The sequence below is a fragment of the Ailuropoda melanoleuca genome, chromosome 4, assembly GCF_002007445.2.
Source record: "Ailuropoda melanoleuca isolate Jingjing chromosome 4, ASM200744v2, whole genome shotgun sequence".
Taxonomy (NCBI): domain Eukaryota; kingdom Metazoa; phylum Chordata; class Mammalia; order Carnivora; family Ursidae; genus Ailuropoda; species Ailuropoda melanoleuca.
Window position 1 is genome coordinate 72814190 of NC_048221.1, and position 27256 is coordinate 72841445.

Consider the following 27256-nt stretch of genomic DNA (forward strand, 5'->3'; position numbering starts at 1 on the left):
TAAAAAAATATAAGGGTGTTTTCTGTAGAAAACAGGTACTGATATCCCAATTTGGGGAGAAATCTTAAGGTCAATTTAGATACAGTAGATCTGAGGTATGATTGGGAATAGCCAAATTGAGACAGACTTCTTAAGCTATTAGGATTGAAAAGTGGGTGGAGTGTGTGGCCTGAAGTATGCTCCCCACACAGCCAGCTATGCTTGAGAAGGCTTATCAGTCCTAGAAATACCTATCACTGTAAAGGCAAGAGCATATGTTCTCATAGCTTCTACATAGATGTAAAAACTCTTAAAATCAAATACGGTTTTTTCCCATTAGCTTAATTTCAACCAAAGGGAATAAGTTAAGTTAGTTCAGTAGATGACATTCATAAATTACATCCGGGAAACAAGTTCTCCCACACTGTTAAATAAGAAAGCGGAATCCAGATTGCTTACACGGCTAGTGAAATGCAGAACAGGGGCAAGAACTTAGATTCTTTCATAAAGAACATCTTAGAATAAATAGATATACCAAGGAGAGTTATGTTCTAAATATTTTAAGTAATTGAATTAACATTTAACATGTAGTTTAACTTCATAACATTGGAAGTAATCTGCCAGTATGGAATTGAATGTTTCATGTTTTTCTTTAGTGGAACATTTTGTTGGATCTGCTGTGCCAAATGTTTATGGCTTTCTCTCTCAGAATGGCTCTTTGTGTATATAGCAAAACATATATAACCATATGGAGTCAAGTCAGAAAAAACTTGGCAAAGGAGTGTTTCTCTTATAATTAGATTAGAAATTGTCTGAAGATGTATGTTATAGTACCGATAAAGGTAATCCAGTCGGGGAAGTGATTAGTATAGAGGAGGACTATTATTTGGGTTTCACTATAAATTCCTGAGGTGATTGTTGGTAATACTTTGCTAGTTGCCTGCAACAATTATTGCTTTCTGCTTTCTTTGTTTTCTCTTGCGTATGCTTCCTTTTTGCTGTTTATTTTCCCTTTGTATGGTGAAATGTAACATACACATATATTGAACAATGAATGAAATAAAAAGGTGCAGTTTAATGAGTAATTATAAAGCACACCACCCAGATTAAGAAACCGAACACTGCCAGTATACCAGAAGCCTGCTGTGTGCCCCAGTCAAACCCCAGCTGTCTCTGCCCCATCCCCACAAGTTACCAGATTCTTACTTTGGTGATGATCATTTTTTCTTTCTCTTTAAAGTTTACCGCCTATGTGTGCATCTCTAAATGATGTAGTTTACTTTTGCCTTTTTCTACACATATATGCAGACATATGTATATATGTCAATATGTAGTCTTTTTTTGTCTGACTTAATTCTTGTGCCATTCGCCCATGTGTTATATATATGACATTTTTATTTCTCTAATCCGTTGTACCCATTCTCTTCCACCACATGAATATGCCATGCAAACCCGTCTGGGGTGGACAGACTTCTTAGGAACCTGTATCCTGGATATCCCACCCACCGGGCCTTTTTTCTCTTGCTTCTCTCTGGGCTAAAACCTTCCCTACAGTCCCCTGGGGGGTGGAATGAGAGCTTAGGTTTTGTTACAGTTTACCTTTACCTGAGGTTATAGCTCTTTGTGGTTCCAGTTGAATGTGGGAAAGAGTTCCCTTGTACTCTCCATCTTTTGAGGAATTTTTGCATCGACATTTGTTCCCCTCAGTGAGGCCATTGAAACCAAAGACCTAATTTGCATGTTTGTTGTTGTTGTTGTTTCTTTTTTTGGATTTTACTTATTTATTTGAGAGAGAGAGTGAGCGAGCACGAGCGAGCGGGGGGGGGGGCAGAGGGAAAAGCAGATTCCCTGATGATCAGGGAGCCCGATGAGGTACTCGATCCCAGGACCCCAGGATCATAACCTGAGCTGAAGGCAGACATTTAACTGACTGAGCCATCCATGTGCCCTAATTTGCTGTGTTCTATCTGCAAGTGACCTCAGGGCCAATGTCTTCGGGAGGGGGGGGCTCCTGTTACCTCTCTAGGGTCCCAGTTGACCATAGAATTTGTCTGGCAGTTTCCCACCGTGTTGTCTACATTCTGTTTTAAGATGTTTTTGTTTTTGTTTTGTATCTAGGAATTTTTAATTGTTTTCAGCAGGAGGGTTTGTCAGAAAAATCTTAGTCTGTCATTACTAGTTATGGTATCCTCTTGATTTTTTTTTCCTACTTAGCCTCCTATTTCCTCTTTTTCCTTCAGCCTCCATGTTAATGACTTTCACAAAGCTTCGTATATTAAGTATCTAATACATACCAAGCATGACACAAAGGAAAGTCCCTGCTTTCTTGAAACTAATGTTGTAGTGGATCCTGGATTGTGGGCAAAGTTGCAGCACTATAGGACAGCATTTTCCAAACTGATCCACGGATTACTAGCGTCTGTGAAATCTTCATAAGGTTGCCTTTGTCAAGTAAGTCTGGGTAGTAATGCCCACGAGGGTCTCTTCCCTCAGAGGGCTTAGGCATTACCTTATTTAACTGCAAACTTTATCTGTAGAATACCTCTAAATATTTTATAGCATATAAATATTCCAGGGAACATGATTTATGAAACTTTGGAGTAGGATTCTGGAGTAGTATTAAACATCTCCATATTATTATGTGTTGTCACAGAGCAGTTTCAGCTCCTGCTATTCCCCCAGTCATGTCTAAAGGAAACATATGCAGAGGGAGTAAACTGAGGCAGCTATGCTTTACATTATAAATGACCTTCGCTTACTCGGCTGTAGGAGCTTGGACCGGTGCAGGTGTCAAATCAAAGGCACCAGTCATAGGTCAGCCACTGGCCAACCAGGTGCACCAGCACAGAGTACTGGCCAGATAGGAACAAGCAGAACCAGCCAGGTTCCCACAGGTCTCATTGGCTGGTTAAAGAGACCTAGCTCTTGCTGCTTTTAATTTTCTGTCTGGATATACTCAGGATAGACAAGTAGCGGGAGTGGTGGTTACGTAAGGATACACATGATGATGTGGATCACAGAACTTACAAAAAGTCACGGATTTTGCAGTTAAGCAGTGAAAGGGAGCAGAGTTTGAAAAATCAAGAGAAGGAGACAGGAAGGAACTGTGATGCACCAAGAATTAGCCAAAGGTATGACCAAGTGACAGCTTTGGGGTTAAAAAAAATTAGAGTATAAGAGCAGAGAGACCAGCTGGTGGCTGGAGGCAAATCAAATACCAGAAGCCTGGTACCTGGGGACTTGCTGAATCACAGCAATGGCAGGAGTGCTAGAACAAGGACCCACAAACTCCCTGTGCACGGTCCCCTAGGGCAACCTTGGGACCAGGCCACATTCTCCGTTCCGGTGTCCTTGAGGCCTACTCAACTTGTGTTACTGATTTTGTTCTTGGATTTCTTTGAGAAGCCCAATTTCCCTTATCCTCATATTCATGCTTAGAACCAGTCATTGTCCCCACCCTCGCCCAACTCCTTTTGCCGGCCTGAGTGAATGTCAGTACTCTGCAACCAGAAGAGACTGATACATAAGAAAAGAGTTGAATTCATAGCAGAAAGCTACTTTTTTGATTAACAACTAGAAAATGTTTTTATGGCAACAGAATATGCACCCTTCCTACCACTGCTTATTCCCGTCTTTTGATTACATTTTGGAAACTCAGCTTCTAAGCTCGGCTGTGCTAAAAGTGGTACTTTACATGGCATCACATAATCTATTTCTGTTGGTTATCCAAAAATAGTATCTCCATATAAAAAAAATGCACATTACTTATTATCACTACTCCTTTGGAAAGGGTATTTTATATTTCCCAATCCGGTGTTACTTACTACTGATCCCTACTACTGTTTGAGAAAATCAGGCTGCCTTTGTGGAGATCTCTGTATTATATTTCTTTCTTCGTTGATTTGGTTCACCCACCCCTCTCACCCCACTGTGTCTTTGTGTGCCTTTTTCCTTCCTCACTCTTACCCTACCTTTTCTTTAAAAGTGAGTTTTTAATACTTCATTATTTATTTCTTCTACATTTTACACATAATTTTGGGTTTATAATATGAAATCAGATTGGACTTTTTCAAGATCTATTTCCTTTTTGAATAGCATTTTTTTCCAACTAGGAAATTAATACATTTGAATGTAATGTTTTAGAAAATATGGAAAAAGGAAAAAAATGAAATTATAATAATCAAAAACCACCTATGATAACCACAGTAGTATCTCCTATCCATAATCTTTTTATTAAATATATTTATATGTATATGTGTATGTTGAGGTCAATTTAGATGTACTGTTTTATATATCCATGTTCATTTAATATCATGAACATTTCCAGAATATTAAATATTCCAGAGACATCATTTTTAATGTCTGTTATTTCAGCATATGAAAGTATCACAATTCTGTTAACTAAAAAATACAGTTATTGCCAGTTTTTTACTAAGATAATGCTATGAGGACTATCTCGTATATAAATCTCTGTCCTTATCTGACTATTTTCTTGGAATACATTTCTAATTGTGAAAACTTTGGTCTAAAGGTACAGTATATCATTTGTTCTTTAATTTTGTTTATGGCATATTTTTTGACATCCAGAGTTTAAAGTTTTATGTCATTAAGTATTTTTATTTCCTTTTGGTTTCTTTCTTCAGCGTTTTGTTTAAATAGGCTTTCCCGTCTCCTCTTTGAGAGGTCGTATGGTTCCTTTTATTTACTACTTTTTTTTTTTATGGTGGGCTTATCTATTTTTACAATCCATTGAAATTCTTACCCATTTCTCTTACAGGAACGTTTGAGATTACTAAATTTTAGACCCAGAGGTATAGTTTTCAAGTTTCAGAAAATTTGACTGTTAACTGTATTTTTATTCCCATCTACTTCCAAACAGAAAAAAAAAAAAAAGATGTTTAGCATGGGTGCCTGCTTGGCTCAGTTGGTTAAGCATCTGCCTTCATCTCGGGTCATGGTCCTGGAGTCCTGGGATCAAGCCCCACATCGGGCTCATCGTTCAGTAGGGAGTCTGATTCTCCTTCTCCCTCTCCCTCTCGCTCTGCTGCTCCCCCTGCTTGTGCTCTCTCTCTGTCTCTCTCTGTGTCAAATAAATAAATAAAATCTTTTTTAAAAAGATGATTAGCAATAAACCTATACTTGGACATTTAGTATAATGATATTTGACCTAGACTTACATAAGGGAGTGGGAAAGGGATCTCCAAGTCTATCACAGATTTATAAACAAAGGTCTTCCATTTGGGTTTCCTGTTGGTAATAGCAGAAAACACGAGGAGCACTATGACTTATGTTTTTCATTGTCTGCTTAAAGGAAGCATATTGATTTTTTTAAAGAGAGAAATCTTGGCAATAAATCCAAAAAGGAGTTTTTTGTGTGGGTCTTTATGTAAGAGATGATATCTATGATACCATTTTTTAGAACATGAAATAATACAGGCCATTTATTTATAAATTCTTTTTTTTAAGTTTTTTTTTTTTTTAGTAATCTCTACACCCATCGTGGGGCTCAAACTCACAACCCCAAGATCAAGAATCACATGCTCTTCTGACTGAGTCAGTCAGGTGCTCCATTTTATAAATTCTTAATAAAAGTTGAGGACATAATATTAAGCTGTAATTCCAGTAAAGTATATCTGTAGGGAGTCAGCGTAATGCAGACCACATATTTGAAGTAATTTGATCAGGTACAGAGCATAGAAAATCTTTGTGGATGGTTAGATATTCCTTAAACTAGCTCTCTTAACATAATAATCAAGATTTCTAAAAATCAGATTTTGATTTATGTGTATTTATGATTAGCAGTTGGAAATAGCAATTGTGGAATGGTTCATCTACTTTAGATCCAAGTATTTAACTGGCAAGTTTGACGTTTTATTGAGGAAATTAGAGTCTATTATTATCTGACAAGGTGGAGAATTCTCTCATATAAGTGGGTTTTCAGGATTACTTGCAAGCAATAACAGACTATTTTTACCTGCCATACTTCAAACAATTATAATGTGAACTATTTAAATAGTAAATCTTAATCCATTTCAAATCTGACAGTGTCTAAGAAAGTTTGGGGTTTTCATGAAGTAGTTTTTCCTTCGTTATCGAAGAATATGAGAATTAACTGTGTTTTAAACTGCTCAGTTCATCTTTGAAACTATTTAAGCTTACTTTTCCCTATTTGTAAAAAGAACCCCCATTTTAAGCTGTTTGTGGGATGTAACTGTTCCTTGAAACTCTGTAGGAAGGTTTTTATAGGCGGAGACCAGGCTTGTGTGTTGGGGGGGGGGGTGTTGTATTGACAGAACAGTATGCCTTTTATTAGGTATTTTTGCAGCTGGCACTGACTCGTATTTAAACTGAGTATTAAATCAGCACCTGACTGGAGCATGACTTAGCTGTAGAGTATGAGACTAGTTAGATAACCCAGTATGTTGGATGTTAGGATTCTACTTTAACCGGACAGTAGTGTGACCAGGAGTCAGAATTGCAAACTGCTGTACTGCTGCTAGGTCTTAAATAACGTTTGTGGAATGCTATGCTTATTTTTTTTTACATTCTAACACTAAAAAAAAGAAAAAAAAAATCACCGCGCCTTGAGGTTAGTTCAGTTGCTTGTAGAGGAAAGACTACCTGGGCTGGCCAGAGACAGAGGGTTGCTTATCCTCCTTAACATTGCCCATGAAAGACTCCTCACAAATCTCTTTTGGTTGTTTATTTACATTTTTAACTATTTGCAATATTAATTTTTTCCCCTAAGAGTTTCTAAGGAATTCTCCTTTTTAGAGAAAGATTCTTTATACACATAAGAGCAACCATTTGGTAACCTTTTTTCTCCAAGTGATATAATTTCAGGTATGTAAGTTACCATTATATTCCTAAATTATGATACTGAGAACTATTGTTTTGTTGCTCCTTTTGTGCATGGTTTTTAAAGCGTGGACGAAGTAGCCAGCCATCGAGTCCCTTGACTTTTTTCTTAGCTGCTTGCAATCATGGGTTCAATATTATGGAAGATGTTCCAGAGGGCAGTGAGTGGAGGAAGGTAGGCTATGCTCGGCAGCTGTTACAACTCAGACATGCAAATGATGCTGAAGCCTGAACATGGGAGAGGAGTAGAGATAGAAGGCATGGACCTGGCGCGGCTATGGGCTGGACTGTAGACCACATTCTTCTAGTTCACCACTCCCTAGGGGAAATACACAGGCAGGACGTCCAGCATAATTTCCTCCTCCCATTTTCATATCATCCTTTTGAAGTATATAGAAGTTAGAACTTTGGCTAAAGGAATTATTTCACAGAAATATCAATCAGACTGTTTTCTTGACCTTTAAGGTCATTTTCTTTCTCGCAAGACATTTAATTTCAGTTTCCAGTGTTTGTGGTTAGCATATAGATATGTGATTTGATTTGTGTATTGCTCTTGTGTCCTGTGACCCTGCTGAGAACTTAACATGTGTTAGTTCTAGGGTGTTCCATTTTTCCTTCCTTCCTCCCTCCCTCCCTCCCTTCATCCATCCTTCCTTCCTTCCTTCCTTCCTTCCTTCCTTCCTTCCTTCCTTCCTTCCTCTTTTAAGATTCCTTAGTGTTGGGGTGCCTGGGTGGCACAGCGGTTAAGCGTCTGCCTTCGGCTCAGGGCGTGATCCGGGCGTTATGGGATCGAGCCCCACATCGGGCTCCTCCGCTATGAGCCTGCTTCTTCCTCTCCCACTCCCCCTGCTTGTGTTCCCTCTCTCGCTGGCTGTCTCTATCCCTGTCGAATAAATAAATAAAATCTTTATAAAAAAAAAAGATTCCTTAGTGTTTTCTATATGGGCAATCATGGTCCTTTGAGAATGGACAGTTTTACTTCTTCCTTTCCAATTAGTATGCATTTATTTCTTCTTGCTTTATTATGCTGGCCGTTGCTTCTCCTTTGACCCTGAACTCTCGCTCTGGCCACCAGTGATTAGAAATCACAGTTGCTAGACAGGCTGACTTCTGCCTGGAATCCTTGCCTGGGTTGGTGCGTTCCTGTGCAAAGATTTTTAATTACAGATTCCAAGTTTTTAAGAGTTATGGGCTATTGATTTTTTAATTTCTCTTTGAGTCATTTTAGGAAATTTATATTTTTCAAAAAATCTGGCCATTTCTTTTAAGTTTTTAAATTTATTGGCTTAAAGTTGTTCATATCTTTTAAATCTTTATTTTATATCTCTATTTTTTCCCTTTTTTGTGTCTTACAATATATATCCCTGTAGTTTGTGACCCTAGAGTATTGTGCTTTCTCAGGGTTTTGGTCTTCTTTTGGTCTGGTCAGTATGCAGGCACACAGCACCTCTCTTCTCTCGAACCCCAGCCCCATTTCTAACTTGCAGTTTCTATGCTGCCATGCATTTGGTGTCCAGAGACTATATTGTTTGTTTAAACTGTGGGTCGGCTTAGAGTAAATATGGGTAGAGCAAGGGCTTTAAGTATTCTTATCTGAGAACTTGAACTTTATTATGATGTCTTCCACATGTGGTATCAGTAAATGTTAAAATGAGTATTTTTTTTATCATTTTTCAGCTTACTCATTTCTGAGCTCTTGATAGCTGAGGTTTTATTTCAGTTCTGTTAATGAGCTAAAGGTTTTTAATCGTCCTATTTTTTAAAATAAAATTGTATGTCACGTGGTAAAATGTAGCGCAAAACTGGGGTATATTGGAGTTCCTAGTCTATAATTTTGATAAAAATGTTCCTTTTGACATTAGTTTTCTTACATGGTTAAAAGGTATCCTCATTTGCCTTTACTTATCCCAAGACCCCTCCCAAATACCTTTCTAAAAAATAGACTAATTTCAAAATGTTTAAATTTTCTTTTTTTTTTTTTAAGCTGGTAGAGAATCTAGATCAAAAACACTGAGGCTATCCTAATTATGTTTGTTTTCTTTCTTTCTTTCTTTCTTTCTTGGATTCATTACGAGCTATCAAATTATTTGAAGACCCTTAGTTTCTACAGGCCTAAAATTTGGCATAGAAGAGAATAGTGCCCTTTAAGTTTATACAAGGAGGATAAATGTATTCTGAGTGGTTTTAGATAAAAAAAATAAAAGGATAAAAGTAAAGTATTGTTATCCAAAAAATCATATTTTAGTCCTTAGAGTCTTTTAATTTCTGATGAGACTAAACTGCAGGGTTTGTAAAAACGGTTGCCCCTCCTAGAGAAGGAAGTGGCCCAGATTACAATTGCTCACTTACCATTAGTAACTAATATTCTTTGTAAATTATTAGCAGGATCACACTGAGCTCATTGTTAAGCACATCCCCAGATCAGAGATACTTTTCAGGGTTAGGGCTAGCTGGTGTAGTCTCTTGCTCCACTCAGTTCCTCAGCCGAGAGTTGTTTTGCTTTGTCGGTTTTTGTCTGTAGCTACCTTTTGACGTTAAGGGCGTTGCGGAGCAGCGGCGTTGATGCCCGTCTGTAGAGGGGCATCTGCAGTGCTAATCACACACGGTTATAGTGCTTAGGGAAGGTGCCCGGTTTGCCTTGAAAGGAGAGAGAGAAAGGCAAGACTAACTCACCAGTCATCTCTCCCTAGACATAAAAAAACAGCTTTGCTTTTTGCTACTATCACCAACATGTACCTTCTCCTGCCTTGGATTAGTTGTAAAACAGAAGCTACCATTTTTGAGCCCCTATGATATACTCAGCTGTACTTACCTTATATCATGTTATCCTCTTAGAAACCCTTGTAAGAGAAGGTAATTGTTCCTATTTTTAGCTGGAAATGCTGAGACTTAGATTTCACACAGCTAGCAGAGTGCTTGAATTTTATTTTCAGGCTCTCTGAAGCTAAAGCATATGTTCCTTGTGTTCCACCACAGTCTGCCAATAATGCTAGCCAGATAAGAAACGTTTCAGTGAATGGTATATTTGTTAGTTTATTACATAAGATACTTTCTCCATAGAAAATGAAGTATAACTTATTAGGATTTTATGCTTCTCTAGTGTGCAGTATCTATATGGTAAAATTTAAATTGTGGCACTCTTTGTAGATTAAAAAGGAATTTTGGAGCAAAAAAAGAAAAAAAGAATGAGGACTGTGTTCCTGGGCCTTGCCCAGCACTGTACAGATTAACTATGCTTCGTCGAGGCTGTGGATGAACTGCGGCTTCAGCTGCTACGGAACACTGAAATCCCTGTAGTGTTTCTTAGGAAATCATATAGAAGTTTAAATGGTTAATAGAATTTGCATTCTGACAGATATTACACGTCGGAAGATACTGACATTTTGTCATGACCCAGAACTGAATGGGATAATTATTTTTTAAAAGAAAGAACAGCTAAAGCTTTTGCTAGATACTACTGGTAACATTTTTGAAGCCTCCTGTCTTTTGAGTGTGTCCTATGCCAAAGGCTTTAATAGATGTGGTTTCGAATCCTCATATCCAACCCAAGAGGTGGGTGTTGTTATCCTCGTCTTACCAGGAGGGAAATTTGGTTCAGAAATTCATCCAAGTATGAATACGTCCAAGTTCCCAGCGTTCTGAAGTGGTAACGGTGGAAAGGAGCCTCCTGTCCTCCCCCATTCCCCCGTAGTCTATTTCATGCCTGTGCCCTTACCAGAGAAAAGTATAAACTTCTTAAGCTTCATCCCTTGAAATTAGACATGTGGTTTCAAACACATTCTTCTTTTTTTTTTTTTTTAAGATTTTGTTTACCCATTTATTTGAGATAGAGAGAACCCAAGGTGGGGGGAGGGGCAGAGGGAGAGGGAGGAGCAGGCTCCCTGCTGAGCAGGGAGCCCCACATAGGACTCAATCCCAGGACCCCTGGGATCATGACCAAAGCTGAAGGCAGATGCTTCACTGACTAAGCCACCCAGGTGCCCCCAAACACATTCTTAACTGACCTTTACTAATATTCTCGTTAAGAACTAGAACTTATTTACCTAGATCCATTAGTTTTAATAATGTCAGAACATTTCGGAGTAGCATACAAGCCTACACAAAGGGTTAGGACTCTCATAGTAGATAGGCATAGAATAGACAGCAGAACATTTCACAGCAAGCAGGTGAATATGGCTTTTACTGTACATTCTTTTGGCCAGAGTATTTCATTACAACTGAAATGGAACAGCTAGTAATTTTCTTTTGAGTATGTATGTGCTAGCTTTGTCAACTTTTAGTATCAGTTCCATCCTTTTCTTGCTCTATAATAGTTATAAAAATATAGAAATGATGTATTCCTTGAGGTTTTAAAAGAGCTTTTTAATGACACTTCTTGGACTTAGAGCTATTAGTACACAGTTGTAAGCTGTATTCCACAAGAGAGAGAAAACCTGAACAGTCTGATAATAATGGAAGGAACTCACCTCCAGGATATTACTAATCTCTCAGTTGTATTAATTTCTACATCTATAAAATTGAGAGCATATTTACTCACGGGGTTGTCGGGAGAAGTAAAATTTTTGTATCAGCGCCCAGCACATGGTTAGCATTCAATAATGGAAATCGTATCCTCAGCCATCAGTGTCATCATCATCATTATTATTATCAGCTTTCTAGATGTTTGCCTGTTGTTGGTTTTGGTGTGTATGGGTTTTTTTTTTTTAATGTTTGTTTTATTGGTTACTTCAGAGACTCTTGGATTTGTCAGTTTAAAAAATGTAGCTGCCAGACATTTTTCTCTTATACCTGTCTGATCCTATCTCTGACATAGCTAATTTTAAAAAATATACATTTTTGAAGAAATGAGAAGAGATATAGCCACAAATGCAGAGAGGATTTTTTTAATTGTAAAATAATCTTATGTACAGCTTCTTGCATAAAGAAAACACATACTAGAGCATCTGGGTGGCTCAGTCCGTTAAGCATCTTCTGCCTTTGGCTCAGGTCATGATCCCAGGGCCCTGGGATCGAGTCCCACGTCAGACTCCTTACTCAGCGAGGAGTCTGATTCTCCCTCTCCCTCTGCCCTTCCCCACTGTTCCTGCGCTCTTGCTCTGTCTCTCAAATAAGTAAAATCTTAAAAAAACAAGAGAGAGAACACATACTAACAGAGGTAACAGTGGTTATCTCTGGGGGGTGGAACTTCAGGTGAGGTTAGACTTTTTTCAGTAGTTTATATAGTGTTTTAATTCTTCTATATGTATGTGTTTCATTTTTACAAGAAATAGTTTGTACTTTTTTCACTGTTATTCTCTAGGAACCATCCATATACCTTTATCATTACATACTTAAGATGATCTTCTTAGATTGTTGTTTCCCTAAATTGTTCCATAGAATGAATGACTATTAGTTTTAGTAAATGTATTATCAAAAGTGTTACAATGTATTGTATCAGAAGTTGGCAAACAATGACCGAGGGGCCAGATCTGGCTTGCCACTTGTTTTTGTACAGCCCGTGAGGTAAGGATGAATTTTACATTTTAAATGATTGAAAAAAAAAATCAGAAGAAAGGAATTTTGTAACAAGTGAAAATTGCATGGAATTTGAATTTCACTAACCACAAATAAAGTTTTATTGACAAGCAGTCATACTTACTCATGTACTTATTTTCTGTGGCTGTGCGTTCAGGCCATAATGGCAGAGTTCAGTAGTTGCCATAGAGAACAAATGTCCTGGAAAGCCTAAAACACTTAACTTGTTATATGTCCCTCCTCCGAAAAAGATTGCTGACCCCTGTACTACATTGGAGAAATCTGTTTAAAATTTTGTTCTGTTGTTGGGTTTTTGTGTTGTTGTTGTTGTTGTTGTTGTTTTAACTTTGCCTGCTTTGGGGTAGCCATCTAGTCTAGAATATGTAATTGCCAAATTAAGAGCATTTTGATAAATATCACCAAATTGACATGCAGAAAATATCCCCAATCTATGAATGTGCTGTTTTCTAAATGGCCTATACTTTTCAATTTTGGATCCCTCTTTTACTTAAGAGTTACAAGCTTTATATTTTCCTAGTGGTTGTTTTGTTTACTTTTGGTTATTAATTCCCATTGTGGTCAAAATGTGGCCGGCATAATTTAAAATTTTCTTATTATGCAATGTATCATGCACAGGAAAGAATGAATAAAATGTAAGTGCAGTCTAAAGAACAGTTAATAAGTAAAACCATGTACCCATCGCCCAGGCTAGAAATAGAAAATTACTAGTGTTTTATTTTTTTATTTTCATTTATTCTTTTATTTTTTTTTAAGTAGGCTCCATGCCCAACACAGGACTTTGAACTCATGACCCTGAGATCAAGAGTTGCATGCTCTACCTACTGAGGCAGCCAGGTGCACTACCTCCTCAGTGTTTTAGAAGCTTCCCGAGTGCCTCTTCCTAATTCTGTATCCTTCCCCTCAATAGGAAGCCATTTCCTTGGTTTTTACATTTTTTGGTCTTTTTTTAAATTATGTTGTCTTGGTTACCATACAGTACTTCATTAGTTTTTGATACAGTGTTTCATGCTTCATTGTTTGCATATAACACCCAGATTTTAATTATATATCCATGTATGCCTAAATACAGGGGTTTGCCTGATTAAAAGGTAAATTGATTCAGGGGTGCCTGGGTGGCTCAGTCAGTTAAGCATCTGACTCCATTCAGGTCATGATTTCAGGGTCATGGGATCGAGCCCTGCATGGGGCTTCCTGCTCAGTGAGGGGGTTTGCTTCTCTCTCTCTCTCTCTCCCCTCCTCTGCCTCTCCCCCTGCTCGTTCTCTCTTTCTCGAAAATAAATGAATAAAATCCTTTTTTTTAAAGGTAAATTGATTCATAATGTAGGTATCGTCTATATCGTTTCTTTCTCTAAGCATTTTGTTTTTGAGATTCACATATAGATGCAAACAGCTGTAGTTGATCATATCTACTATATAGTAATCCATCATATGAATCTACACTGATGGACCAATGAGGCTTCACTTAGATATCTCAATGACAGTCTCAACTGCAGCGTTTCCTAAGCTGACATAATTCCTCTCTCCAGCTTCTCCCTTGCCAGACTGCCCTGTCTGTTGTGTTTCCTGTTTCTGAAATAGCATTTCCCCAAGCCAGAAACTTGGCAGGGTTTTTTTTTTTTGTTTTTTTTTTTTGACACCTGTCTCTTCTTCATTCCCCACTTCCAGTCAATCATTAATCCTGTAGATTTGACTTCTTAACATTCCATATCCATCTTTACTTTCACTATCCAGTTGAGCTCTTACGTATACGCTGCAGTAGTCCTCAGTGCAGTGTTAACATTCTGTGCTGTTCTCTGATCATGGATTCCAAAGCTTACCTCTTTAGCCTCACCTGTGCACTGTTCCATTCACTTGCTAGTCTGCTCATTTAGCCATTATTCAGGCCATGCGCACTCCTGCTTTGGGACGTTTGCAAATGCTGTTTCCTCTGTCTGTAGAACACAGTCCTAATTCATCCTTCAGGACAGAATTCTGAAATATCACCTCCTCAGAGAGAGGTCATCTTTGCTCACCATCCCTTAAACTAGGTCATATCTCCGTACTTTTAAGACTTTGTACTACACCCTGCTGGCACTACCATAAATTTTAATTAAATGGTTAATGAGGAAGACCTCTTATCTGATTCAATCAAGACCAGTAGTCTGCAAAGTCTAATAAAGCAAGAAGACATAAAAAGGGATATATACCTTAAATATTTTACTCTAATTTTAAGAATAAGACTGCATGTTCATTTGTCAGATTTTTTTATGAAGAAGCCAAGACCTTTTCTTTGAGAGTATGTTCACTAGTTGCAGTTCCATATTGCTTTCCTTGTAGAAACCATACCCACAATATATCATCTAAGATTTCCAGTTTGGGTTCTTTCAGTAGAACAAAAATTCAGACTCTTATGATGCATTCTGACTTTAGAATTCCTTGTACTATTCCTTGCAATATTTTTTCTGATTTTTTTTTTTTTACTATTTTCTTGCTTATACCTAATTCAACAATGGTATCTCCCCTTTTTTCCCTCATATTTTACTTTAGTTTTTATTAACATATAATGGGTATCTCCCTTTCATTCACTGTTTCAAAGTCATTCATCTCAGTCTTCCTACTCCTCCACATTTCATTAGGTTGATTAACAAATCACGTAATTACGATAATAAGTATAAATAATATGAACTGTTTTGGAAGCTAACATAACTATCTCGGTAGAAGTATAACTCAACCCGTGGGAACAGGAATATCTGGGTGGAGTAGATCATAGGGCCTCACATTTTTTGAGTGCACATGTACATGGTCTACTGTATTAATATGTTATGTGTGTTGTAAAAATATAAACCAGATGAGGTTGGATTATATGACCATTTATTACCTACAAGACAGTGATTTTATACAGTTGAACATAATATTAAATAGCAGTATAAAGGATAAATAGGCATCCAGTTAGATAATATAGACCATGTCACAATAGAGTGTATAAGTACAGTTAAAAAATAACATTTTGGGGGCACCTGGGTGGCTCAGTCAATTAAGTGTCCAACTCTTGATTTCAGCTCAGGTCATGATCTCAGGGTTGTGAGATCAAGCTCCGTGTCGGGCTCCGAGCTACATGTGGAACCTTCTTGAGATTCTCTCTGTCCCTCTGCCCCTCCCGTCGCTTCTCTCTCCCTCCCCCTCCCTGCCCCAAGTTAATTAATTAATTTAATTAACATTTTAAAAAGCCCAAATGATTCTCAGATTCTTTAAGGGACTATAGCTATGACAGCCATGCATGCCTGGATTTCTGGTTCACTCTTAATATTAAACATTGTATTATCTCTTTCTAAAAATTACTGAAAGTGACACCAAAATATCAGTCAAAACTTGTATCTCCTAAACTGCCTGTCATACCTGAAGTTGGCACAGAAATACTTTAATCAGTGCATGTGTCTCTGTGACTGAAAGACTTTTCACTGGGCAGGTATTACCATGACTAAGTAGTCTAGATGGACTCGGCAGGAGAGGAGGGGTGTGGGTTGGGTTATAGTCCTCTTCACCACTGTGGCAGGCCATGTAGTCTTAAAACTTGTTGAATTTAATTCATTTCTAATAAAGTATGGATTAAGTCCCATTGAAATGAACCCCAGGAACCATTTCAATTATTTTGTCTTGTGGAAATTTTGTAACAGATACTACTTGGCATGAAGAGGGCCATTGCCTATAGTCCTTATTTTTTTATATATGTAAATTTTTGTAGTAATGGAATTTGACCTCTAATTTCCCATAATTTTTATTTATAGCTTATCCTGTTAGGTATCATTTTTCAACAAAAACTCTTCAATTTATAACAGTTATAAAGCCAGTTTTAAATTATGGTAGTCTTTGGAGGAAGGAATGACTTTTTAGAAATTTGCTTTGAATAGTTTTAAGGATAGCTCTGCAGGTGTAGAAATGTGAAAGCTTGTACTGGATGATGCTCTCGTATTCTAGAATCAGTACATTTGAAATTTAGCACTTTTTTTGCCCTGTGTGACTTCATATAAAACCCTAAAGTAATAGACTTGTAAGTTAGGTCTCAAAAGGTTTCAGCTAAATACATTTCCAAAAATTTAATAACAAACCAAACCAAAGAACCTCAAAACTGACACTGTAAATATTAAGATAGTCAAAGTGCCTTCCTGATTCTTCTCACATGGACTCTTTTATGAATCACTATCAGTGTTTTCTTCTTTGCAGTATTACAGCTACCCACACAGCATTCCCCATGTCAAGAAAAGTCTACTTTCTTTCCCCAAGGGATATGGAAGCCTAATAGTCTTTCTTTAAAATTAGAATATTTTGTCATGATGCTAGTCTCGCAACAGTCGCCAGATGAGGAATGGAGAATACACAAAATTTCATGCTCTGTGAAACTGATCCACAGGTTCAGAGTTAGAAACTGCCTTCTGTAACCTGGCACGTACACGTGTTTTCTGCAGGTCCCACTTGTTTATACAACTTCTACAGAACTGTATAAGGAAGATAAGTGGTTTTAATTTGGGTTTTTCTCTAAAATGGGCAGTCATCTTTCAGGTATAATTTGCTTGTCAAAGAAATATCTGTAGATTGCTGTAGAATTTATCTTATAAACATGAAGAGAGACTTTTGGACTTCTTGAATGTTGTTCTTCTGGTATCTACAGTGGTATTGTTTGTAATCTTATGTACTCTAGACCAGGGTCAGCAAACTTTCCGTGAAGAGGCCAGATAGAAAATATTTTAGGCTTTGCAGACTACATGTGGTCTCTGTCGAATGTTCTTTGTGAGTTGCTTGTTTTTGTTTTTTTATCCCTTTAAAAATGTAAAAATCATTCTTAGCTAGGGCCCATACAGAAATAGGCCATAAGACAGATTTGTCCACTTGGGCTATGGTTTGCTGACCCCTGCTCTATCTAGATCAGTACTGTCCAATAGAAATACAATTTGAACCATACATGTAATTTTTAATCTTTTAGTAGCCACATTTAAAAAGTAAAAAGCAGATGAAATTAATTTTAATAATATATTTAGCCAATTATATACAAACTATTAGTCATTTCAGTATGTGGCACAAGCCACATTTCAGGGACTCAATGACCACATGTATTGGACAGAACGCTCCAGATGGCAGCTACTCAGAATAAGGGCCATGAACTTGCACAGTTTGTTACCAGTCTCTGACAAATTAAGTTTAGGAATTAAAAGTAAGCATTTAAAATATTTTATAGCTATTTGATAGCTCTTTTATGTCTATTCAATCTAATAAGAAAATTGGCACTTGTATTTCATATGTCTTTTTTTACATTTCATTTTTCCTAATAATTTGTTCTTGTCTTACAAAAGAATCAATCTGCAAAATTAAGCAACCTGCCTGTCTTCATTCTGGATGGTTGAAGAGGCACTGCTGTAAGACAGTTTCCTAAGACTCCGCAGGCCTCTGTGTACGTGGCATAAATAAAGCCAAGAGAAATAGTGTTGAGATTTGGTAGGTAGTTTATTTAGAACTACTCATATCCTGCCAGCCGCCCCAGAGCAGTGTCCTTTTTACTTATCTCTTTCAGAGCTACCATTGGAGCTCATGGCTGGAGTACCCTTGGTCAGTGGTTTTCCTTCTCTACTGTAGAATCACCCAGAGAGCTTATTTAAAAACCCAGCGGTGTCGAGGCCCATCTCCAGACCAATGAAATGATAATCTTTTGGGAGGGGGCCTGTGTATCATGTAGTTTCAAAAGCTTTCCAGGGGCTCCTGGGTGGCACAGCGGTTAAGCGTCTGCCTTCGGCTCAGGGCGTGATCCCGGCATTATGGGATCGCCCCACATCAGGCTCCTCCGCTGTGGGCCTGCTTCCTTCCTCTCTCACTCCCCCTGCTTGTGTTCCCTCTCTCGCTGGCTGTCTCTGTCTCTGTTGAATAAATAAATAAAATCTTTAAAAAAAAAAAAGATTTAAAAAAAAAAAAAAGCTTTCCAGGTGATTATATTATGTAGCCAGTGTTTATTGTGTGGATCTCTCACCCTAGGGGGGAAAAAATTGCTATTTCTCCATTTGGAAAGAATCACTCATCTGGGCAGGGGGGGGGGTCTCTGTATGGTATACCATTCGCTCTCTTTAACAGTGTAAAGGGGACTTTCCAGTTAAATATGTCAGATTGAACATTAGCATTTTAACTCTACTCATTCCTGGAACCCCACTAAAAGGAATTAAAGAAGTATAAGGCATAAACCCACAAGAAAAGTTCACAAGAAGTAAGCCTGATTGGTTAACTAGTTATTGGTAGAAGCAAGTAGCTAGAAATGAACAGAATGGTGAAGATGATATAAATGCCTGCAAATGTGGATGTTAAAAGGAAGCAAAGCAGTTTATACTGCTGGCTCAGAAATTAGAGGAGTCAGTTCAGAAGGTAAGGGTGAAGTATAAAGCTAAATACTGGAATGGTTGAAAGTCTGTATGCTCAGGAGACTGTTGCTCTTTGACCTTGGATAAAACTAACTAGAGGTTTGGGGCGCCTGGGTAGCGCAGTTGTTAAGCATCTGCCTTCGGCTCAGGGTGTGATCCCGGCGTTCCGGGATCGAGTCCCACATCGGGCTCCAATGCTGGGAGCCTGCTGCTTCCTCTCCCACTCCCCCTGCTTGTGTTCCCTCTCTCGCTGGCTGTCTCTGTCACATAAATAAATAAAATCTTTAAAAAAAAAAAAAAGCTAACTAGAGGTTAGAGCTTGGAGAAATTTATCTAAGAGGGTCAATCAGAGCTTGAGGTGGGGTATCTTTTGAAAATAAGGACACCTTTTGAAAAATAGAAACTAAGCAAAAGTCTGAAATCCCCTTGTCCTGTTCTCAGAACATGGCAGTCATGGAAATGGGAATATTTCTCTCTGGGATAAACAGCCAGGAGAGGGGCGCCTGGGTGGCTCAGTCAGTTAAGCATCTGCCTTCGGCTCAAGTCATGATCCCAGGGTTCTCCCTGCACAGTGGGGAGCCTGCTTCTCCCTTTGCCTCTGCCTCTCTCTCTGTGTCTCTCATGAATAAATAAATAAAATTTAAAAAAAAAAAAACAGCGAGGAGTCAAGACTTACAGATCCTGACTTTCATGGATTTCCTAATAAAAAAGCACCTCACTGCCTCTCATCACCTTGCGGGAAAGCCAACCAGTTGACGAGTACCTTACCAACCACCTGCACCACCATGCACACAGAGCTTCTGATCAGCATGGTAGTGGCCACATCAGCTGTGATGGACAGCTGGGGCTCATCAGACACTTATGGAAAGCCTCTAAAATAAAACAAGAGACCTAAAGATTTAAGGAGAAAAAAGGAAGAAACATAAAAAATATTTAAAATGTTAAAAAAAATGTGAAAAATTTGTATCCTCTGAGAAATGTGATATTCATCCAAGAAACCAGAATAGGATGTTATTAAAAAGAACATTCAAAGAATAAGAAAACAGTGTTAGGAATTACAGCTGTGATAGGAAACACTCTAACTGCAGTTGAAGTGTTGCGAAGTGATACCAAAGAAATCTTCCAGACAGTAGAAAAGGAAAAGAAATGCTATATTGAAAAGAAAATCTATACAATCAGAGGATGAATCTGAGAGGTCTACTGTCTAACAGAGGGACTTTCAGGAGGGAGGGATGGGGGCAGTTGGAAGGACATGGAAAGGACACATGAATGTAAAAAAGGCCCAGGCTAAGGATAAAGAGAAGCAGCTACAACTTCTCACAAAATAAAAACAAGTCACATGACAGGAGACTGGGAATTGCTGGGATACTGGACTTATTTTCCTTGATTCCCTGGGAGTAGAATCAAAGATGGAGAGGAGTGGCACGCAGTGCTACTGTTGTTATAAGCCTTGTGCTTGGAGACTACAGCCATGCTTCGTTGTACTACACTTCCCTTTATTGCACCTCACAGATACAGCGTATTTTCGTTTGGAAGTCTGAGGCAGCCCTCTGTCAAGCGTGTCTGTCGATGCTGTTTTTCCAACAGGGTTTGCCCACTTCATGTCTCTGTGCCCCATTTTTGTAATTCTTATAATATTTCAAGCTTTTTCATTATTATTATTATTATATTTGTTATGGTGATCGGTGCTTACAACTTACTGAAAACTGGTTAGCATTTTTTAGCAATAAAGCATTTTTTATTTTTCTATTTTTTTAATTTTTTTTTAAAGATTTTTATTTATTCGACAAAGATAGAGACAGCCAGCGAGAGAGGGAACACAAGCAGGGGGAGTGGGAGAGGAAGAAGCAGGCATAGCGGAGGAGCCTGATGTGGGGCTCGATCCCACAACGCCAGGATCACGCCCTGAGCCGAAGGCAGATGCTTAACCGCTGTGCCACCCAGGCGCCCCAATAAAGCATTTTTTAATAAGGTATGTGCGTTGTGTTTTTTAGACCTTCTGCTGTTGCACACTTAATAGACTACAGTGTGGTGTAAACAGAACTTTTCTGTGCACTGGGAAACCAGAAAAGTCATTTGACTTGCTTTATTTCAATACTCACTTTATTGCACATTTTGGAACCGAACCTGTAATATATCTCCAAGGTGGGTCTGTATACATGTATGAATTAGGTGAAGATAATCATTTAATGATTTCATAGACTTAATATGTTGGCATTATCATTAGTGCAAGAGCCCTTTCCGTAAGAAACTAAAACAAAGATACATAAGGTTTATTTTTTATTGTTGTCTTAACCCTAGTCGGTGTCTTGAAAATCCAAATATTTATCACAAAGAGCATTAGTCACAGTGATGGGAAGATCACCTCTAATGCTTCTCATCACTGTAAGATAAAAGACTCAGTTTTCCATTACTGATTCTAAACTCTGAAAAGTAGTACATGATCAAATAATAAACATGAACAAAAAATTCTGGGGAGAAAGTGCCATACTCATTAAATGGCAAAATAGAAAGACCTTTTTTAAAAAGTTTCTTCTGTCCTGTTGTGACAAAAAACCAGCTGAATTTTAAGTTTACATTTTTCCATTTCTTCTAATGTTGACTTTTAGGTTATTGAATGAGGTCTGTGTTAGAGTCATAAAATAATTTATTTGTAAAGTGCGATAATCTGCTTTCGAATTTTTTTTTTTAAGGAGCAAAAATAAAGATGCCAAATTGCTTATTTTTTGTTTTTATTTTGTTAATTACTTCAGTATCATAGCTTCTTCTGTTACTCTGTTATTTCCAGGCTCTTCCAGGGTGAAGAATTGGGAAGCTGAAAGACACCTTTCCATTTAAATTTAAATCTAAATATTTTCTTTCTTTTCTCCGAATTTGCCTTTCTACTCAAACTGCTTCTTTAAAATCACGGAAAAAATTCAATATATTACAGAGTAGGGAGGGAAGATACTGAATTTTCACAAGTGATTGATCTGTAAGCTTTAGATTGCCGGATGAGTGGAATATCACAGTTGGTAAATGAAATTGGAAAGATCACTACTTAAAGATTTTTGAACTAATTTTAATGTGTTAAATAAACGTCCTGATTTCAACTTTGGAGCAGTTGAATACAGATATGTTTTGGCAATACAGAAATGTTTCGGCAATACAGAACATATTTTTCCTTGGTAATACTTGAGGTGGTGCCTAAGGAGACAGAAATCAGTGTCAGAATGAAATTAGGTTGATGCGTGGGAAAAAGAACCCAGAGTTTAATTGAGAGGGTTTGTTTCCTTTCCCAGGAGATCTGAGTATTCCATCTGAAAGGAAATGGGGAGTGAGGACTGACCTGACTAATGGTGCCCCGAGTGCTGAGAGGCCAGAGGGCCGGTGACCTTAGAACTACCAGCAGCTACCAGGAGTGTCTGCCTCCTGGCTTCAGCAGGGCAGTGGGGGGTGGGTTCCTGATCAGCATCACCCTAATTTCCAATGGGGCGGGGGGGTACTGCCCGTTTTGTTTTGCACACACCACCTTAACTTCAGTTTCTCCTCTTCCTATTTTGTCTTTAGATCTTATAATCAATGGATAAAGTGGGGAAGATGTGGAATAACTTCAAATACAGGTGTCAGAATCTCTTCGGTCACGAGGGAGGGAGCCGTAGTGACAATGTGGACATGAACTCAAACAGATGTTTGTCTGTGAAAGAGAGAAACATCAGTATAGGAGACTCAGCTCCTCAGCAACAAAGCAGTCCCTTAAGAGAAAACGTTGCCTTACAACTGGGATTAAGCCCTTCCAAGAATTCTTCAAGGAGAAACCAAAACTGTGCCACTGAAATTCCTCAGATTGTTGAAATAAGCATTGAAAAGGATCACGATTCGTGTGTCACCCCAGGAGCGAGACTTGCAAGAAGAGATTCCTACTCTAGGCATGCTCCGTGGGGTGGGAAGAAAAAACATTCCTGTTCTACAAAGACACAGAGTTCACTGGATACTGATAAGAAGTTTGGTAGAACGCGGAGCGGACCTCAGAGGAGAGAGAGGCGGTATGGCGTTAGCTCCGCGCATGATATGGACAGTGTGTCCAGCAGAACTGTGGGGAGCCGCTCTCTGAGACAGAGGCTGCAGGACACTGTGGGCTTGTGCTTTCCCATGAGAACTTACAGCAAGCAGTCAAAACCCCTCTTTTCTAATAAAAGGAAAATACACCTTTCTGAATTAATGCTTGAGAAATGCCCTTTCCCTGCTGGCTCAGATTTAGCCCAAAAATGGCATTTGATTAAACAGCATACAGCCCCTGTGAGCCCACACTCGACATTTTTTGATACGTTTGATCCATCCTTGGTTTCTACGGAAGATGAAGAAGATAGGCTTCGAGAGAGAAGGCGGCTCAGTATTGAAGAGGGGGTTGACCCGCCTCCCAATGCACAAATACATACATTTGAAGCCACCGCACAGGTTAATCCGTTATATAAACTGGGACCAAAGTTAGCTCCTGGAATGACTGAAGTAAGTGGGGACAATGCTGCAATTCCGCAAGCTAATTGTGACTCCGAAGAGGACACTACCACCCTGTGCCTGCAGTCACGTAGGCAGAAGCAACGTCAGGCGTCTGGAGACAGCCATGCCCACGTTAGCAGACAGGGAGCTTGGAAAGTCCATACGCAGATTGATTACATACACTGCCTTGTGCCCGACTTGCTTCAGATCACAGGGAATCCCTGTTACTGGGGAGTAATGGACCGTTACGAAGCAGAAGCCCTCCTTGAAGGGAAACCTGAAGGCACATTCTTGCTCAGGGACTCTGCGCAAGAGGACTACCTCTTCTCTGTGAGCTTCCGTCGCTACAACAGATCCCTGCATGCCCGAATTGAACAGTGGAATCACAACTTTAGCTTTGACGCCCACGACCCATGTGTATTTCACTCCTCCACTGTCACGGGACTTTTGGAACATTATAAAGATCCCAGTTCTTGCATGTTTTTTGAACCATTGCTTACTATATCACTAAACAGGACTTTCCCTTTTAGCCTGCAGTATATCTGCCGTGCAGTGATCTGTAGATGCACTACATATGATGGAATCGATGGGCTCCCTTTACCATCAATGTTGCAGGATTTTTTGAAAGAGTATCACTATAAACAAAAAGTTAGAGTTCGCTGGTTAGAACGAGAACCAGTCAAGGCAAAGTAAACTGTCCTGCCCCCAGCGGGCATTAACTAGATCTGCTTTTATGTGCATCAGACAGTACACCTATAGCAAGCACACGTATCAGTGTTCGGTTTTTTTCAGTGCAGTATGTAGGCTTAGTGTTAGTATCTGTCAGATGCGATCTGCTGTTACTTACTCAGATAAACGTGGTGCCTATTGAGACAACAGAGGACAGAGCTACAGGTGGTCAGTAAGGCTGCAAAAGCATTTTGTCAATTGAGTGAACGGTTTGGTTTTTAATGACTGTTGTAATTGAGTGAAACAACTCTGGGGCATTTGCTATGAAGAATTCTATTTCTTACTGAAGAACAAATTATTAATATTGGATGAGTATTTCAACAGTGTGACTAATGTTTGAAATTGTTATTTTTTCTAAGAATTTTTCTATAACCTTCCAAAAGTAGCGATGTTTGTAGTTACTATAAATCAAGCTTTGGAAGTCCAAAAAATAAAGACTGCCTTCCTTGGAGAAAAAAGAAAAATGCAATTTTCTGGCCACAAGGGCAGAGTGCAGTTCACTTAAGTGTTGATATAGTTTATAGTCAGTCTCCTGTCTCTTCTGCAAAAGGTACTGTTAAGCCAACCAGGTTTTCTAAATAGTTGCTCTTAAAAGTTCAGGCTTATAAAGTTGGTAGTAGAATTTTCTTTCAAGGCCTTAGGTATTAATTTTTTTGAATGAGTGCTTTAACTTAAAACACATTGGGAAGAGCTGCAATGTAGTCCTGTGTGTGATTTTTTAAGTTAGTACGTGCAGTCTACTCGTTGATTAAAGTTGGATCTTTTCACGTGCCCGTGATCTGTTTGTGAACCAAGAAAAAAGACTAGAAGATGCCCAAACAAGTCTGATGATAGCAGCAGTGGTTGCTGATGTTGAGGTTGTTGTTAAACTGCAGTGAACAATTTGGATGGCAGTATTTAGCTCTTTGTTGTAAACGCTCATAGCTGAATTGCTTAAGTACAGTTTATAGAATTTCAGTGCAGTTAATTTCTAATGGAAAATCTGAAACCCTAATTGCAGATTTAAAAGGTACTGTATAACCGTTGTATCTGTAAATAACTTTACTTAGCACCTTTTTGTCACTTAGTATAGTATGCAGTACTACTTGAGTGAGCTATTTTGGAAGTAATACCAAGTCCTAGTGTTTGCTTCTTAGTATTGAACTGAATTTACAGTTCTGTCCTAGACATTTTGCACTAGTCAAATCCATTCTTGTGTCTTTTTGTTAATGTGCTCTGTACCACTGGTGAGTGCTCCTTGGTTTCCTTCCCTGCTGCTACAGAAAGTTCTTTTACATCCTGATGGCTTTTGCCAAGACTACAAAAAAAGAAAAGCTATATTTGTATGCAACACTAACCCTTTGACTGCTAATGTACGTTTCTGCTTGCTGTGCCTTGTTATGGCTGCTTTTTTGTGCTAATAAAGTATGTTTGGTGTTCTCCCTGTATATCTGCTGTTTTATACATTTGCAACAATTTCTCTTATAAATGGAATGGTATGGGGTTTTTAAGCATTACCTGGCAACCTGCTATAGTTACGCAGAATTACTGCACAGTCTAATATTGACTTATTCTCGGTAAGCTAACTCTAAATTTAATGCTACTCATCTTTCCAATCGTAATCACATATACTGTGGAACAGTATCTCTCGTTACTGCAAATTACTGTTCAGTTTAGATTATAACACAGAACGAACAGAGAAATACTGACTAACCTATTGATTTCTCTGCTTGTAAATGGAAGGTTGAAACTATCAATGATGTGTTATAATAAATGAATATCTTTAGCCTTCCAATTCATCAGAAACAAGTTAAATGAAGTCTTGTGAACTGATAATACATCAGCGCCATTTATTGGTTTGGGGACCATTTTTATTAATCATAAATGCCCAAAATGTAGAACTTTAACCAAAGACTTGTCCATTTTTAAAGCAAAATGGGGATTGAAGGGACTTATAATTCCTGTTATTTCTAATAGAAGTCCCTGAAGAACATATACCAAAGTGTTCGAGAACGTCATCCAAACCTACTTTAAAGCATTATGTGCAATTAAGTTGTTATGACATAATTATATTGCGTAATTGTTGGGTCCGTTTTCTTGAGCTTATAGTGTATCTGGAAAATAATCTCTTGGGGAAAAAAAGTCCTTAATGATTATTGGAGAAAGATTATATATGCAAGCAAGATCTTGTTTTAAAGAGGAAACTTTAAACTCCAAGAAAGCACTTGATGTTTTATATGCTTGTAGCAAATTGATGTTCTAATTGTAGTTTTATAGAAAATATTAATGCTTTTATGTATTTCAGAACTTTCATATGTTAAATGGAAATTGTTTTAAATGTGTAAATATTTGAGTTTTATGTAAGCATGTATACACTGTGCTAAAAGTCACATGTTTCAGTTTGTGTGTAATATTAATATGCAACCTTTGGTTCAAATTTTTTTTCTTAAAAAATTAGTGGCTTACGTTTTAAAAAGGAAAAATCACCAGCATGAAATTGCACCTTAGTCTATATTCACTGTGTCTTTCTCTGAATCCCACTGTAGCCTGTCAACTAAATATTTGTTTTCATGGTCTTTTTGAAGTGCATTTTAATACAAACCAGGAAATTCTTTAGAAGTTTCGACACGTCTTCATAGTAAAGTAATTAACCCAAGGAAAGGTTGGTCTGATTCCTATCCATTCTCATTCTTTCTTGCATTCATTCATTCATCATTCATTCATTCTTCCTCTCTTTTTCTCTGTGTATATCTATATACACGTGCACACGTATATATACATGTATATACATTTATCGTGTTACTATTACTTTAAACAATATTGCTGGCTGATTTAAAATCATTTAAGAGGCCTTATTTTATACATATATATATATATATACATACTAGTACCATTCAAGTTTGATTATCCACACCTAAAGTTTAGTTTTGCTGATATAGTCTCATTTGTAATACAGTCACCTTATAACAGGAAAGCATGCATTGGTATTTTCTGGCTAAACACAGTAAAAAATCTTTGAGGAAGAAACAGTTTGGTTTAAATAGTTATTAAGAGTCACTGTTAAATGTATATTTCTTTGACAAAAATTGAGCGCAAATAATCATACTCCACAAACTGCTCTCTGTTCTTATGGTCCGTTGTAAGGTTTAGATAAGATTTATAATGGCTTGAGCTGTAAAAATTGAAACTTGAATCCTGTGCTTCACTTTGACAAAATTCAGAGTTTATGAGCTTGACATTTTGATTTTTTTTTTTTGATGTTTTGATCTGGTTGCTATTCATTTTTATCTCAAGTTTCTTTTGCTACCTGGCACTAAACACTA

General features: G+C 38.0%; 1 protein-coding gene across 2 annotated transcripts in view; it reads left to right on the forward strand.

Moving 5' to 3' along the window:
- SOCS5 (suppressor of cytokine signaling 5) overlaps positions 1-26594 on the forward strand; it is a 57147-nt gene extending 30553 nt beyond the window's left edge. For both annotated transcript variants that reach the window (XM_034659084.1, XM_034659085.1), the window contains exon 2: positions 22296-26594. In XM_034659084.1, the coding sequence (XP_034514975.1) occupies positions 22308-23918 (1611 nt within the window). In that variant the 5' untranslated portion in view covers positions 22296-22307 and the 3' untranslated portion in view covers positions 23919-26594. The remainder of the gene's footprint in view (positions 1-22295) is intronic.
- The last annotated feature ends 662 nt before the right edge of the window (positions 26595-27256 follow it).